The sequence below is a fragment of the Nothobranchius furzeri genome, chromosome 16 (genome assembly GCF_043380555.1).
Source record: "Nothobranchius furzeri strain GRZ-AD chromosome 16, NfurGRZ-RIMD1, whole genome shotgun sequence".
Taxonomy (NCBI): Eukaryota; Metazoa; Chordata; class Actinopteri; order Cyprinodontiformes; family Nothobranchiidae; genus Nothobranchius; species Nothobranchius furzeri.
The window spans coordinates 40,262,084-40,278,389 of NC_091756.1; the positions used below are offsets into that span (position 1 = coordinate 40,262,084).

General features: G+C 43.6%; 1 protein-coding gene across 1 annotated transcript; it reads right to left on the bottom strand.

Annotated features, from left to right (window-relative positions):
- Positions 1-777: 777 nt before the first annotated feature.
- On the bottom strand, positions 778-3,289 carry LOC107387550 (zinc finger protein 503). Its single transcript, XM_015962566.3, has 2 exons — positions 2,812-3,289; positions 778-2,369 (listed from the first exon to the last, which is right to left on the bottom strand). The coding sequence occupies exons 1-2, from the start codon at positions 3,064-3,066 to the stop codon at positions 933-935; spliced, it is 1,692 nt and encodes a 563-aa protein (XP_015818052.1). The 5' UTR covers positions 3,067-3,289; the 3' UTR covers positions 778-932.
- Between the last annotated feature and the right edge of the window lie 13,017 nt (positions 3,290-16,306).

Genomic DNA, 16,306 nt, shown 5'->3' on the forward strand with positions numbered 1-16,306 from the left:
TCACAATAGCTCTGGAAGCACCCAACATCTGTGTCGTACATTTTTCTTTGGAGACGTTCTGGCTCACATTAAAAGCTCTTTTGTCTTCATAGATGAGTCGATAAGCTGAAATTTTTGAGAAGATTCAGTATCAAGCTTTGGCTTACATTTATGTTTAAGGAAAGCCAGTTGCGGAATGTGTGCAGATGCTATTTGTTGTTTAATATAAAAACGTGCAAATGTTGGCTCTCCGTAGCGGCCTTTTGCAAAGCCTGTGGTTATCCTCGTGGCAATAAAGCTGCAGCTGCAAATAAAAGAAACATGTTTTTCTAGAATGATTTCAGAACTCATCATACATTTTTAATCCAGCTTGCGTTTTGAAACCCCAATGCACATCAGAAATATAAAAAAAGGATAATATAGTTTACATTTCAGTTACTTTATTATGAAAAATTCTCCATCTAAAATAAAGCAAGTGAGCAAATGTAAACAGTTTGTGTTGTGGCACTTAAAAAATATCAGGTGGTAAAAGGAGGCTTTCATGCAGGTTTTGCTGCCGACAGAATAAATCAATTCCACTTCTGAAGAAGTTGCTCTGATTGATTTTATTTTCCACGTTCATCAGGCTGTCAGAACCCTGTGCAGCAGCCCAATCTGTCCGAGTGAAGCAGCACAAAGATGGCCTTTACTTTGGAGTCAGAGCGCTTTGGTTTCAGAATAGAAAATAAAACCAGAAATCAAGTCCAGCATCTTCAAATGCAAACTTCTCCTGTGTAAAATAATGCACATCCAGGCATGTCAAATTTATATTATAATTATTTTTTATTTTAGTCACGCTTGAAGCTATCGCAAATAAATACACTGATCCCAACATGGATCCAGTCCCTGCATGAAATACAATATAAAACTCATTAGGCCTAAATTTCCTTTATAAATGTAGAATTCTTTGTTCTTCACTGGTATCCTAAGGCCGAGGCTGTCGTCAGTCTTTGTCCATACAAGGCGTATGGGGAGTAATAGGGCCCGGTGGCTGCAGGTACTGGCACCGGAGCCCCGGGAGTGGGCAGAGGGCTCTTTGAATACGGGTGATACCGGCTGCTTAGTCCGAGGGGGTGATGGGGGCCCCTGAGGGCCAGCGTGCCGGGGCTGCCTGGGCTGCCGTTTGGAGGAATATGCATGTGGCAAGCCATAGCAGCGGCTGCTGCAGCGTTTGCAAGAGAAGTCGACCCTGGGTATCCAGTTATCAACTTCTCTGTGCCGGCGAAGGCCGTGTGAGTCCGCAAGTGTCCAAGGAGTTCCTCTGAGGACGCAAAGCGCTTATCACAAGGTCCGTTAGCAGACACCCAGTTGCACACGTGTGGCAGAGGGTCATTGGGCAACATAAAGCCATAAGGGTACAAAGGGTGTCCTGTAAAAGATGGGGCAGAAGAGTGAACGCTGTGCAATGGATGTGTTGGGTACATGAGTGGGTATCCGGATTTAAGAGCGTTGGCAGCTGCAACAGCGGCGGCAGAGTCGTGTGAGCAGTTGGCGCCAGACGCGCCGGTCAGATGGCTGGTGCAGTGGTAGCTCAGGCAGTAGGGGTCTCGACACAGACTAGCAGACATTAAGGACGGCGGGGATGCTCCAGCCAAAGGGCTTGTTCCGGCTTTACTGCACCCTAAAGAGCTGGCAGCAGCAAACTGGGCGCTTAAGAGCTGGTTGCTGGATTTGGTGGGGTCAAGGGTCATTCCAGGTGGGAGAAACGGCTGTGGGTAACCTGCATATGCACCTGCTAAACTTCCAGGGTAGGAAATACTAGCGGACGGCAAGGGGAAAACTGTATGGCCTGGCTTATATGGAGAGACAGGGGCCACCAGTCCAGAGCTGAGAACGGAGGCGGATGAGGTTACAGATGTGGAGTCGGATGTAACAGTCTTGGATCCAGATGTGTTTTCTTGGTGCTGGCTGCCATCAGAGGTAATTCCGTTAATCTTTTGGCTGCCACCGCTCTCTGTCGCGTTGCCTTTATTGCTATCAGAGTCCTTCTTTTCCTCCTTGTCCCCAGCCCTGCCTTCAGACGGCATAGGGGAAACTGAGGTGCAGGAGCTGGGGCTGCCTGTCCTGGGCGTGAACGGCTGGCAGGTGGCGCTAGGCACTCGGAAACTGGTTTTATCTCCATTGAGGCTGCTGCTCGAGTCCTTCTTCTCTGACGACTTCGAGTAAGGTTTAAAGCTGGATTTGTCCTCGGCTCCGATGTCGCTCATTTTCAGCGGTCCGGATTTTGTCTCCTTGTCACTAGATCCGTTTGAGGCCACAGAAGAGAGTTTGGAGGAGGACGGCGGGTCCGGTTTGCCAATCTGCGAGCATGTTTGAGCCAAAAGGGCCAGCGGACTCTTTTTGGCATCCAGCTGCAAAATAAAAAATCATGTTGAAATGTGTGAAGAATGTGAAACAATTCATTTATAACCATATAAGCTGTGAAACTGCATCGCATGTTTAGAAAGGTGACCGTTCCGCGCATTTTACGCACTGCGCATAAACTTATCTCAGGAAGAAACCGAAGCCCGATTTATTCAGTAAGACCGCTTGTGCAACACGAAAGCAAAATATAGACACGTATTTTCTGTTGTGTTATTAAGTAAAGTGAGTCCAAAGTTGGGATAAAAATAATCAGATAAAAGACAGCGGATGTTTTCTATGGAAAATTCAAAATAAATGAATTGATCCATAATTACGGAACTCTGACGGGAGGTTTTGTGAATATTTTGGTTAAAAAAAAAACAACAACAAAACTTTACATAATGCACGCGAGCGAAAATGTTATTTTCACCAAATCGCTTTGACGTTTACCTCGATGGGGCTGATGGGAGTGGAGGGTAATGGCTGGAGGTACTCCGGGTGTAAAATGTGTCCCGCCCGAGCCGTGAGCATTTTCAAAATCTTGATGGGAAGACGACTGGCTTGGCGAGAAGGGTCTGCAGGACAGACGGAGTTGTAAACGGACAGTTGGCTGATTTTCGCTGCTCCTTTCTCCCCCGAGGAGCCGCTCTCCCACGCCGGACTCGTGCTATTTCTCAAGACAGAGACCGTGGGCGATGCGCTCATGACCCAATTCTCGTAAAAATGGTTGGAAAATACATATGTCGAGTAAAAAAAACAACAACCCAACTACCAAACGTTTGGAGACTCGAGCCTTTTCCTGGAACAAAACAAAAGTAAAATCCTTAAAACCAGCGCGTGAGGAGTAGTCTGAATCCGTGCGCTTCGCAGCAGCGGTGCTTCATCCCCAGCGACGCTGTAACAGTGTGGCTTCAGGTCCGAGAGCGAACTCGCGTATCTCTGACAGGACGGATCACTCCGCCTCCTCTCCAGCGCCGTCTTGAATCAGTCCGCAGACGATCGCTTTCTCTGCGCCCTCCCAATCAGACGGAGATCCCAAAGTGATGGAGGCTCCAAGTAATGTGACGTTTCCACCTCACACATGGCGCCCGTTTCATTTTTCACTCAAATGAGCGCTTTTTAATTCGGAGATCTTTTTATCTGCGTATTTGCGCAATTTGGCAACTTTTACGCATGCGCTGCTGATGAGTCCTGTGTGCGTGTGTTTCGGGGGATTTCAGGACCACAATAACCGATTTAAACTGAACCGAACACAACGTGCATTAGAAATTGGAGCAATTTGATATATATTTTTACAACATTCATGTTAGATGACCCAAACATGCATGCCTGTTCCATATCTGATCAAACCTGAGGTTTCCTCGTATGAAACAGTGCATCTGATTGAATTCCATAAATAAATATTAAAATATGCGAAAAATCAGTGTCATAATAAAAAAACACACACACATTTGGTCCACGTTTCTCCAAACTCTGTCCTCTCAATCACACAACTGGCATACAGGACAGGATACTGACATATGCCAGCATATCTGTCAGCTGTCTGCTAGCTCCCCCTCCCTTCTTTCCTCTTTTCTGTCAGAATGAGGTCAAGTGAATCCACAAGAAGTGGTAAAAACCTGAGATTTCTCCTTCCTTTACTCGTCCATCATAATTTAGGCATGTCTGCCCTTTTAAAACACAAAACACATGTATTTAAGTCTATAAACAACAGCCATGCACTAAATAGTTTTATGTTTCAACTTAAAAATAAATAAATAAAATTCTACGTTTTCATTCACACAAAATCCTTTAATTTTCACCCCCAAAAGCGCGTAAAAACACTGCTGGAGCCATTAATCATTAAAGTTCCAGGTTTCTTCCCATCGAAGCAGACCCACTTATCTTATTACTCAATAGCCTATAAATGTCTTGCTGATCAAGCGAAAGTTAAACATATGCAAGTGTTTTTTGATTGATAACAGGGGTGCTGTTTTCGGCAACGGCTGTCAGGCTCTGACACAGCGCGCTGAGTTATTAGGGCAGAGAAGGGCGACCATAAATTTCGTCCGTCAGGCAAAAACTCCTTTATTGTGGACGTGATGGATGGCTCTCAGCAGCAGACACCAAATTCTCGGTTTTATCCTTAAATGGCTGCAGATTCTTTCTCTTTTTTTCCCCTCCAGGAGTAATTCATTACTTTTTAGACCAAAGCTCGGACTCTTCTCGCTTGCATTTCGCAGGAGTTTACGCAGCGCATGCAAACACAAGCAGATGCGATTACGCAGGAAGAGTCACGGGTTGCTCCGGAAATTTAGATGTCCAATTGAATAATTCATGCTCTCTTCATGTTAAAGTACATTTTAGGTCAGAATTAACCACAGATTAGGTGAGAAGGGCAGTAAAATTACTCCTGCAAAGTGTGTGCTTTTTTATTTTCCAATTTTACTTTGCAGATTAGAGGAGTTTTTGTTCCCCACAGCTTTTGTTGGTTCAACTGGACAAAGATAATGTAAAAATTGGGCATGCACAGTAATACTCTTGATGAATTACTTCATAAAATGTTAAAGGGTTTTCATTGCATTCATGTTTTCATCCCTGCTTGCTGCACTGTGCAAATTTCAGTCTCTTTTAAAAACAGATTAAATCGACATTTGCAACAATTTCTTCTTGAAACAAACTAATGTACAATCATGTAATTTAGCTCCAAAGGCCGATGGTTGCTACTGGGCTGTTTAGAAAAATGCATATATTAGCTAATATATCAGTCTGGTTTAAATTAGATTGCTTCAGCTTTTGTTTCTGTAACAGCAGCTAAACACATGATGAAGTGTGAAAGTAATGCTGTTGTGGACACTTTAAAGGTTGCATGCAGCACAGGAAGGGAGGTGGGGGTACACATCCCACCACTAAGGAAACCGTGGACCTGCTCCAGTCTAGGTGTCCCTCTGAAACAATCAGAATGTCAGGAAGGTGGGCGAAAAGTCTCCTGACATATAGGTTTCACAAGTGGATGGATGATAAATGCAGCATTATAATGTCAAGCAAATAGAATAAGAAATTCTCTGCAGGTGACATGAAAATTCACCCCCGTGGCAGGTGGCGCAGGGCGCGCCACGTCAGCAGCCAGACGGGCCGACTGGATCTGACAGGTAAAAAGGCGAGATGATGGTTAGAAGGTGCTATTGTTTCATGCCGCTTTCTTGACCTGTCAGGTCCTGGAACAGAAGCCTGGATCCAGGACCTCCTTGTCATATGAAAACAGTCTTAAAAGGCTGTTATCCCGACTATGGTGATTGCTCCTGTTTAATTGATTTGCTTTGCACTGAGGCCTGTCACATTAATAATGGTTAAGTACAGCCCCGGCGTGTCACCCACTGCGGTGCGTCTATCAGGAAATTAACAGCCTTAACTAACTGCTGTCTGTGAAGCAGGAGCTGCAGGATCACACCAGATGCAGCACTTTTCCATAAAGGTTTGAAACTCTGTTAGGTAACTTCATTTTCCTCATCATTTTTGTATGTCACCCTGGACAAATCCACCACTCATTCACCTATTCATATATGTCTGCACACATATGCATTTCCATCTCATTATGAACTAAAGTAAAACGGAGTGCCGCGCTTACAAGTGAGTGGTGCTGAGTGAATAAAACTCAGATTATGCTCCCAGCACTTCGCCGGAGCCCTTGACAGGTTGCACTAGACATGAAGTCATTCTGATATTTCCATGACTGACTGACAGCTTGAAATTGCTCCCATCACCTTGATAGCATGGTAATGCACCTTGCATGTGGACCGTCTTTAAAGTGCAGGAAATTAGACTCTGAGCTGAGAGTCCCCTTTCAACCAAATATGACAAGAAAATAGACTGCTTTTCTTCCGTGCCCGGAGAAGGGGGGAACAAGGCCCCACAGAAGCTGGTGAAGAATAAGCGGTTAGAGGCGAGTGTGTCAAGAAGTATTACAGATATTATGTGCTCAAGACAGGACATTTCAGATACTTAGAAGTCAAACCCATTCTCTTTGAATACCCCCTCCATCTGTGTCAAAGAGTGTAGTGCCGACTTCATTTGCAAAGAGCTCAAACTCAGAGGTGACACGCAGAACTTACAGTATCTTGCCGAAAGTCAGAAGACTCAGGCTCAGCTTGACGGCGAGACCTGGAAAACTTGAGGTGCAATCGGCGCCGGTGAAGGCTCTTTTTCACTTTGTCTCCTCAATTAGTTAAATCTGGTCAGGAGTGGGAAGTAAAGCCTGCAGAGATGATGTGCTGTCGACCACTTGCCATCAGGTGGGTGAGGATTCCCGGTGGGGTGGTAGTCATGCTGTAGAGAGGAGTTAGCCTCACCTGTTAGGCTTGGAACCGGTCCCTCGACTCAACCCGACAGCTGCCGTATTACCGGGTTAGAACTTTGTGGAAACTTCAAGAGGCTTATGTCACAGCTAATGCACCGCACTTGTCTTTAAGCCTCACAGAACAATCATTTCCATGTTTGCTGACATCAAAGTGTGGCTCCTGACTTGACTGTGCTCATTAGGGTTGCAGCTACAAATTATTTTGACTGTTTTCTGATTTGTTTGTCAGGAAGTGGGGAGAAATGTGATTATTTCCAACTGTTATCACAACAACCTGTTATTTACTCTGCAAGAACACAAAATGAACCCCAAGGAAACAAAGACATCCAGCATCACCTTTTAGCTTCAATATTCTGTTTTTCTTCTAATAAATAAATCAGCTAATTTTTAATCAGTTTGAGACACATCGTGTGGTGAGACTTAGTTTGAAACGCAATAGGTGTAAAAATCAATGTGACACACATGCAGCACCAGATGCTGATCCCTCACGTTTCCTTGTCTAGATTTAATTTCGGGAGCCTAAACCAGGGTGAAAACGTACAGGTAGCATGTTATGACGCTGAAAGCGCTGCGCAGGTCGGGATGAATGTCTTTGACGGGCAGATTATTCTGACTAAAGCAGGCCTAAAGAATGATCTTGTCACATTTCGCATGCGGGATTAGAGAAACACAGGGGGAGTGCTTCAGTTGGGAATTAGCGTCATGCGGTCGGCTGGAGACGAGCACGCAAGGTATTTGTCGAAGCAGGCTTGGACCGCTCCATTTGTCTGCTTAATGATCAAATACAGAGGTTGAGGGTTGCTTCTATCAATTTGGGATCGCTTTTTTTCTTTTCACCGTTACGAATTTTCGATTAGAACACCCAGAGATAAAGTAGACGCCAGCTAAATGTTGCCCACAGCAGAATCTTCTATATTTATGTCTGCATTTTTAAATAAAAACAAGCGTCTCAAGGCCATCAGCGTGAGCTTTTACCACGATGATTGAAAAGTGAGAGAGCAAGTGAGCTGAAAAGACAAAGTAGGAGAGGCCTGACAAATGAAATCAAACTTCATAAGACCTGCCAGTGGTGTCAGTTTTTATCCATATCTCAAGTGCATTATGGTACTGCAATGCAGTGCACTGCCTCCTCGTCTGTCAGCTCAGATTCATCACATTCTTGACTGTTTCTTTTAAGTCACAAGTGTCAGTGTGAAGAGGAGTCTTAATTGACAACTGAGTGGCACAGACGTGGACCGCAGCCTTTATTTTTGTGCCAAGAAGGGTCGTGTTGTTTTGATGAGCTATTATTGGCAGAAGCCAGCAGCAGATAGCAGTCGGCCTGGAAATGGGAAGTGACATCAGACAGAGAGGAGCTTGTCATTGTCTTCAGGCAAGTTCAATCTCTTTGCAAGTTGGGGACAGCCTGTTGAAATGTCACTCTGGAATTTCTTATCTTTTGCGAGAAGAAATTTGGGCTGAGTTTTTGGTGAAATTATTTAGACATCTGGCATCTGGTTTTGCTGGCGTGATTTCAAGAAGATTTTTCTGTCTATTTTTTTTTCTGGTGAATTAGATGTGTTGTGTCAAACACAGAAAGCTATCACAAGCCTTAAACTGCAGCAGCTGCAGCCTGAAACTTGAGTCAAATTTCACTTGGTGACTGGTTACATTTCACAGATTCAGACTGTAACATCCAGCAATGGTCAGTTTTTAGGTACAGTTTGACCATTCAACATCTGGTCAAAAAGGAGACACGAGACTGCATGTGTTCCCTTTATATTGGCCTGCCATCATCCCATCAGCTGGAGCTCAGTCTGCAGCTTTGAACACAGATAACGAATTGTCAACAATAATGTTCTCTCCTCAAGGTCCATCCTTATTGCCCTACAGAATTCTTCATGCTTAACACTCGCAGCTCGGACCAGTTGCTAAATCAAAGAATGATTTCCTAAATCAGATACGAGCTTCCACAACTTATAAGCTAGATAATCATTAAATAAACGTTTGTTTATTGCTACTTAAAATAATTATAATATAATGAAATGTTTCATTAATCTGTGCTCAATGATTGAAGTTGGAAATGAATGTTATGGTTATGACTACAGTGATTGAAATATGTTTCAGCATGTTTACATGACAAGGTCATCACCACTTGCACTCACACAAGAACAAAGTAAGGTAAAGTTAAACTCATGACACATAAATAGCCCTTTACCCCAGATCAGAGCATCCGGTATCAAAGAAGGCGTGTTTCTGAGACTCTTAGTAATATTCCTCAAACTTGTCAACCTCTGGTGGGCTACACAAATCATAACATGAGAACAATAAAACTGGATCACGCTGGTGATTCATCAGTTCTAGAGAAAGCTTCAGACTGGCCATCTGAAGCAAAACCCTCTTTAACCCATCAAGGCTTTTGACACGTCGTCAAAACCTTTTTGCACCTGCGAAGCTGATACCGCAACAGTTCCTGCAGATCAAGCTGATATTGTTCCGACTCCTTAAAGAGTCCCAGACGCGCGAGACATCTCTGGACTGAAGAGTCGGTGCCACGGTATTCTACAGCCCTTCGGTGCCAGTGGTCATCCGACCTCTCTGACCTTCGGATTCACCAAGAGGGTCTCCGAAAACGGGTGAAGTAGACACACAGATAGCATCTGATGTGTTTTTGGTAATAATCAACTTCATAGCTTAACGCAACCCAAATTCTTTTACATCCGGAACTCAGCTCTCCTAGATCCGGAAGTTCTGATAACATCCAGGGTTTCCCTTACATAGGCATAGCCGTGGCGGCCCGCCACGGCTGAAATCCCACCGCCACGCCTACAAGATCCCAAGTTTTATTTATTTGTTTGTTTTTTTTGGCGCTGTTTCCCGAAGAAGCAGCGGGAACTACTATGTTGTCACTTGTGATCACAGCCGGCAGGCAGCAAGGAGGAGCAGGCAGGGCAAGGTGAAGTTACAGCATAAGTTACTGAGTTTAAAATTAGAAAGGTAGCAGTGGATATAATGCTTTTTGGTTTACATGTTTCAATAGCATTAAGATAAATGAGTGTTGATGATCTTGACAGGTTTCCTCCCCCCACCAGGCTAAGCATCACTTATTCATGTAAAATTTATTTATTTATTCATGTCTGACTTTAACCACATCTAATACTGTATTACGGCGTGAGCGCAACAGCAACAACTCAAGATCGATGTGTGAGCAGCGTGAGAGGTCGGGTGTTTTCATCTGAACCCTTAAAACCTCCAGCAGGCTACGCTGCACTATTGACGTGTTAGCGCGCAGTGCTAACAACTTATCGACGTGAAATGTCACGGAGAAAGCGTAAAAACACGTTGGATGCTTCTTCTGAAGCGGGAAAATAACACTTCTTAGGCAGAGCACGACGTCGCCTCGGCTCGTTCACCCTCTACCGAGCCGGTGTCGATAACATTGACCCAGCACAGCCACTGGGTCGTTGGAGCTGCCCCGTGACTGTGTCATGGAAAACCAGCGGGTTTCATCAGACTCGTAAAGTTTCTTGTTTTTGCTGGGGACCCCCTGTATTTTACCGCTCCCTCCTGCAGTCTTCCCCTATTAAAATTTAAAATGATTCTGTAAACTCCGTGTATCAAAAGAAAAAATCTCTGCCTCTGCCAGCTGCAGTAAATGTAGTTTCCAAATAATAAATAAGAGGTGCACTCATCTGTATCTCCTTTGATCCGCATCAGTGATATTTTCAGCACCAGAACAGTGAAGCAAAGAAACAGATTCCTGAGTTTGTTAGTAATTTTATTTATTAGGTGCATCTGATCTATCCTATTTTTCTCTGAAATGAGATCAAATCAGTGCTTCTATGGGTTGTCTCTTCTCTGCACTAGAAAATTTTACTTTATTTTAGAGATGTGTCATAATTTCTCCCAAATGACTGCCTTGTGGGTCGATCCTCTCTGTAGGGGAAAAATAAGCTCTGGCACTCATGTTTCAGGAAGTAAAAGTTGGCCAGAGTAAAGGTGAACTGCAGGATTTGGAGTCTTGGAATCATTAGTATTCCTGAAATTCAGACATATCTCCTCTGATTGGTTAACAGCAACACATATTCAATCAATACCAAATAAAAAATGTAATTTGTTGCAAGTGCTTCTTAAACATTTACAATAATGAATGTGAGGGGATTTAAAATAATGAACTTTCCTCTTAGATGTGTTCAGACTAACCGTTAGCACATCATTATTTTTTAATGTAAATTCTGTTACTCCAGAGGCCAAAGGAGCTATCTACAGTTAAGATGTTAAATGTTAACTTTATATGTAAAAAAAAAAAAAAGAAAAACACACACACGCACACACATGCGCGCACACACACACTGAATAAGCACTAAATTATCCCCAGTAAGGTTGCCATCATTGAGCCTCCTTCAAACTATACTTTTATTTTGAAGTTTTGAGCTTATCTGTTGTATTTGCAGCTCCCGTTCACAAACAGAGCTTGTTGGGATAAAACCAGACATAAAAAGAAAAGCCCTTCTAAAGTGGAGATTGTTTGTTTTTCCAGAAACAATGACATAACCTATACTTTGAAGAAGAAGAAGAAGAAGAAGAAGAAAACATCATTTCTACAGCGCCTCTAAAGGTAAAAATCATGAGGTGCTTCACAAAAACAAAAAATGTAAACATATAAAAAATTATTTATAAAAGGGTTAAAATATATTTAAAATGAGCAAAAAATAGACAATTGTGATTTTAAAAAACGTAAAGAAAGAGAGAGTTACTAGGAAAGAGGGAAATCAGTGGATCCTGAGAAGGTGGAATAGGTGGGGAGAGCAGAATAGAGAGTGGTTGAAGAAGGTCATACAAAAGCCAGCTTGAACAAGTGAGTCTTCAGCTGCTTTTTAAAGGAGACCACTGAGTCCACTGATCTCAGGCTCAGGGGGAGAGAGTTCCAGAGTCTGGGGGCCACAGCAGCAAATTATTTGTCACCTTTAGTCTTTAGCCTGGTGCTGCACAACCAGTAGGCTTTGATCACTGGACCTCAGGGACCTGCTGGGGGTGTAGGGACTAAGATCACCAATGTAAGATGGTGCTTGTCCATGTAAGGCCCTATAGACCAGAACCAGGATCTTGAAATGAACCCTGAAGTTGACTGGCAGCCAGTGAAGCTGGAGGAGAAGCGGTGTGATGTGGGTGTATTTGGAGGACTTGGTCAGAAGCCGAGCACAGGCATTCTGAACCACCTGTAGACGGTTCAGGGAGGTTCTGCTCAGACACGTGAAAAGAGAGTTGCAGTAGTCTAAGCGTGAGGAGATGAAGGTGTGGATAACTGTCTCAAGTTCAGAGCGAGACAGAATGGGACTCAGCTTATCAATGTTCCTGAGATGGAAGAAGGAAGAGCGAACAAGAGAACTGACATGAGAATCCAGGGTGAGAGCTGGGCCAAAGGTCGTGCCAAGATTCCTGACGGAAGGTTTGGTGTGAGAAGCAAGCTGACCAAGAGAGTCTCTGACTTTGGGAACCAGCTTGTCTGGGGCACAGATGATGATCTCAGTCTTATCTTCATTCAGCTGAAGAAAGCTCCCAGCCATCCAGGTTTTGATAAAGTCTAAGCAGGTGTGTAACAGCTGCAGCTTAGACATCTCATGGGGCTTAAAGGAGATGTACAGTTGGATGTCATCTGCATAAAGATAGTAGGAGATTCCTTTGGAGGAGCTCAGGATGTGCTGAAGTGGAAGCAGATGGAGGAGGAAGAGCAGAGGCCCCAGCACAGAACCTTGTGGGACACCATGGGTAAGGGAGGTGGTGGAGGACCTAAACTTGGAGACAGCCACAGAAAAGGAGTGCTCAGAGAGATAAAAGAACCACTCCAGAGCAGTTCCTGATAGGCCTACCCAGTCTTTCAGCCTCTCCAGTAGCCGGTGATGGTCAACAGTGTCAAAGGCTGTAGTCAGGTCCAACAGGACCAGAACAGAACAGTCTCCTGCATCGCTGTGAGTCAGAAGGTCATTAGAGACCCTAAGAAGAGCTGTTTCAGTAGAATGAGCTCTACGAAAACCTGACTGGAAGCAATCATAGATGTTATGTTCATCAAGAGCAGCTGTGAGTTGTTTAGCCACAACCTTTTCCAAGATCTTGGAGATGAATGGAAGTTTAGAGATGGGTCTGCAGCTGCTATGGAGAGAGGCGTCAAGACTCTGTTTTTTAGGAGAGGGTGGATTACAGTGTTCTTAAAGTAAGCAGGGACCTGACCAGAAACCAGAGAAGCATTAATAATGGAGATCATGCTGCGACCGATGGACTGAAAAGCACTTTTAAACAAAGATGAGGGTAAGATGTCGAGGGGGCATGCAGAGGTCTTCATAGAGTTAACTAGTTTGGTTAACTCAGGCAAAGAAACAGGAGCAAAGCTATCTAGGATGATGGGCCTGGTTGGAGTCGGGAGAGGCAGCGATAAGGCTGAAGGAGAGATGCTAGATCTAACCTTATTGACTTTGTCCACAAAGAAAAAGTTCTCAGTCTGCAACACAGTGGATGGAGGCTGTAGGAGAGGCAGGAGAGACAATGCAGCTGATGGTGTTAAACGGCACCTTGGGGTTCCCTTTGCTCTGGGACACCAGGTTGGAAAAATAGGAAACCCTAGCGTCTCTGACTGCAGAGTTAATGGATGTCAGAAGATCCTTTAGGTGCAGCAGATGGACGTGGAGATGGGTTTTCTTCCACAAGCGCTCAATTTTTCTGCATTGGCACTTTAGGCTGTGAAGGCTGTCATTAAACCAGGGAGTAGGGTTCACTGCAGGAACTGATCTGGTTCTGACAGGACAGATGCTGTCCAGAATGGAGAGGTAGTGCTCGTTAAACTGAGAAGTTAAGGAATCTGGCTAAGAATAGAATAACCACTCGGGCAGAGTTTAAGACCAGAATAATCAGATGTTTGCTGCCAAACTTCAGTCAGAAGCAGAAAATCCAGGTTTTTAGAGAGAATTCGATCACTGAGCAGCAAGGACTTATTGTTAACAGAGCGGGTATTTAATAGAGCCATGCTGAGTGAGGGTGAGGCAGAGGAATCAGAAACTACAGAAACAGCTGGAGTTAGTGGACGTAAATTAGCAGGGCTAGATCCATGGAGTTTATAAAAACCACTTATGGAGGGAACAGGAGGAGAAACACCTGAAGAATGAGGATAAACCGACCTTAAAAAACTTGGACGGAGAAACCGCGCTGCAACGAGGCCTGGCGGGAATGGGAAAGTGGCGCTTAGGTCACCAAACAAAGGACAAGAAGCTAGAAGATCACACCAATGTTTACTAAATAAACCACGCTTTAAGAGAAGTCTTATTCTCACCTGCTCTTTTGCCTCTTTTCCTCCGACGTTTTCCTAGGACCGGATAAACATCGCTGGAGGCGCGCTGGTTGGGATCGTCGTTTGGCTCTGGGCCAGTGCGCCACTCAGATAAACAAACAGGGAGGTAAATCCTCGGTGCATCTTGGGCGATCGTGAACGAACGGAAGGACAAAAGAGTCTAGCGATCATAGGAGATGGTAGCAGGGACACTACTGAAGACGATCGCAGACAGGAGCAAGGCGGAAAAGAGGAGGTTAGTGGAGAAAAGTTTGAAAAATTGGCCGGTGACCGCGGCTAAGCCAAGCACAGGCGCCAACATGTTTGCACAAACCTATTATACTTTTTCCTTTTGCTCTATAAATGCTGTAGTTTTAAGAGTTTTTTTAACAACTGTACCACTTTATTCTCATCCTGTCATCATTAAACTTTCATCGTATGCGAAGCAAATCTTATCAAAAAGAAAACTGCCAATGTTGCCAAAGAGAAATTACAGTTTCAGCAAAGATAATATTCTTTTGTATATTGATGTCATGGATGATCTTTCCTCAGTAGTTTTTAATTTTCTAAAGCAGAGAAAAAAATGTTACGTTTTAAAATTATTTGTAGTGTTTCAGGGTCCTAATTATATTTTTTCTGATGACTGTATGGCTCTGGGATAGAGGCAGTAATGATTCAAATACGTCTTTTTACAAAATAAAATCTCTATTATAAGAAATAAGACAAAAATATGTGTTTGTGCAATAAAAGCAGATTTCTCTCATTGCAACACATATCCTGCACCTGCAGCACATTTATATGCAGCTTATAGAATAAATCAATAAAATGTCTGTTTTTCAAAGTCCTTTATAATCACAGTGTTCTCCTCTAATATTCACTCACTCACAGCACAATCTAAATAAATAGTTCTCGGGGTGGTGTGTCTTGCTGTACATTGATCATGAACACAGGACCCCAGGCAACAATACACAGAAGAAAAATGGCTTCCTTATTTTGGCTCATCTGAGGCTCTGTGCAGCCCTTAATAGACAGAATCAGAATGTCTGCTCCGGTGTTGCAGGCTTTATGAGACCATTACCGCTTTTTATTGTGTATTCCTGGACTAATGGCTTTCTATACTTCCTCTGATTTACGGCCTGTCAGCTTTGTGGCTGTCCATTAGAACGGGAGGTTGACATCAAGCCAGAGCTTGAAGTGCCCACTGTTAAAAATGAGGAAGTCATGTCTCACACTCAGACGCCAGACTCCTTTAAAAACGTTGTTCCAAAACACACTCAGTGCTGCTCTTTTACCGGCCTGTTTTCATAAGCTCTGCTTCTGCCTTGTGTGTGCTTTTATTAGGCCGTTACGTGACAGAAATGACACACGCCTACTGTAGATGGTTTAAAGTAAGAATCTGCGGAACCTTTTAACATCACGCATTAGTAATGTGTGAAGTTTGCTGCATTACACTTTGATTTTATGGCCGTGTAATAAATAATAGTGGGTAAACTGTTGCCACACCACTTAAACACACCATTAAATATATGTTTATGGTTTTATTTCTGCTTTGTAAAGCTTTGATTAAATGGGTGCTATCCTTTCAGCATGTATGCAAGTATGACTCACTTATATACCAGAGCTGACATTAGTCATTTTTTATTAGTCTTTTTGAGTCATAAATGTCACAAATATTCATGAATGTTTAAAAAGTTAAAATTTTCAAATATTTTATTTTACTGGAGCTCATGTAGACATTTAGTGCACATGTTTTTCATTTTATCTCCTACGATTTAAAGATCCTAAAGGCTTGCTTCAGCTGTCTCTCATACATAGCACAAAGGAAAACTACTCCTGCTTAATTTGAGAATTCTGAGCAGACATTCAATTCAATTCAATTCAAAGATACTTTATTAATCCCAGAGAGAAATTAGAGTTTCAGTACACACAATTCAGAGATCAGACGTACATTGGCAAAGACACATGACAAGAGTTGGTGACTGTTGCCATTCGCAACCTTGAGTCGTACTACCTTAATAGAGATCAGAGGGGTTACATGAGGATTGGTTCAGGTGGAGGGGGAAAAAAAAGGCACTTCGTTTGCTATGCAAAAAACACCTCAGACAGAAATGCAGCAGACTTCAGATATCACACAACATAAGTGTCCAGTAGGTGGGGTGGTGGGTTTGGAACTCTCCACACGTCAGTGGCTGCAGCCACCTAATGGGAGCATCGATCAGCCTATCCTCAGGCTATCACCCGCAGATCAATGGTCAGACGGAGCGGGCTAACCAACAGCTGGGTCGGTACCTCCGGTGCTTTGTTTCGGCCCA

Excerpts from the sequence above, each read along its gene's own strand:
- LOC107387550 (XM_015962566.3), bottom strand. The coding sequence starts at position 3,066 with ATGAGCGCATCGCCCACGGTCTCTGTCTTGAGAAATAGCACGAGTCCG. Across the intron at positions 2,370-2,811 it reads CTCCCATCAGCCCCATCGAG|CTGGATGCCAAAAAGAGTCC; the intron begins GTAAACGTCAAA and ends TTTATTTTGCAG.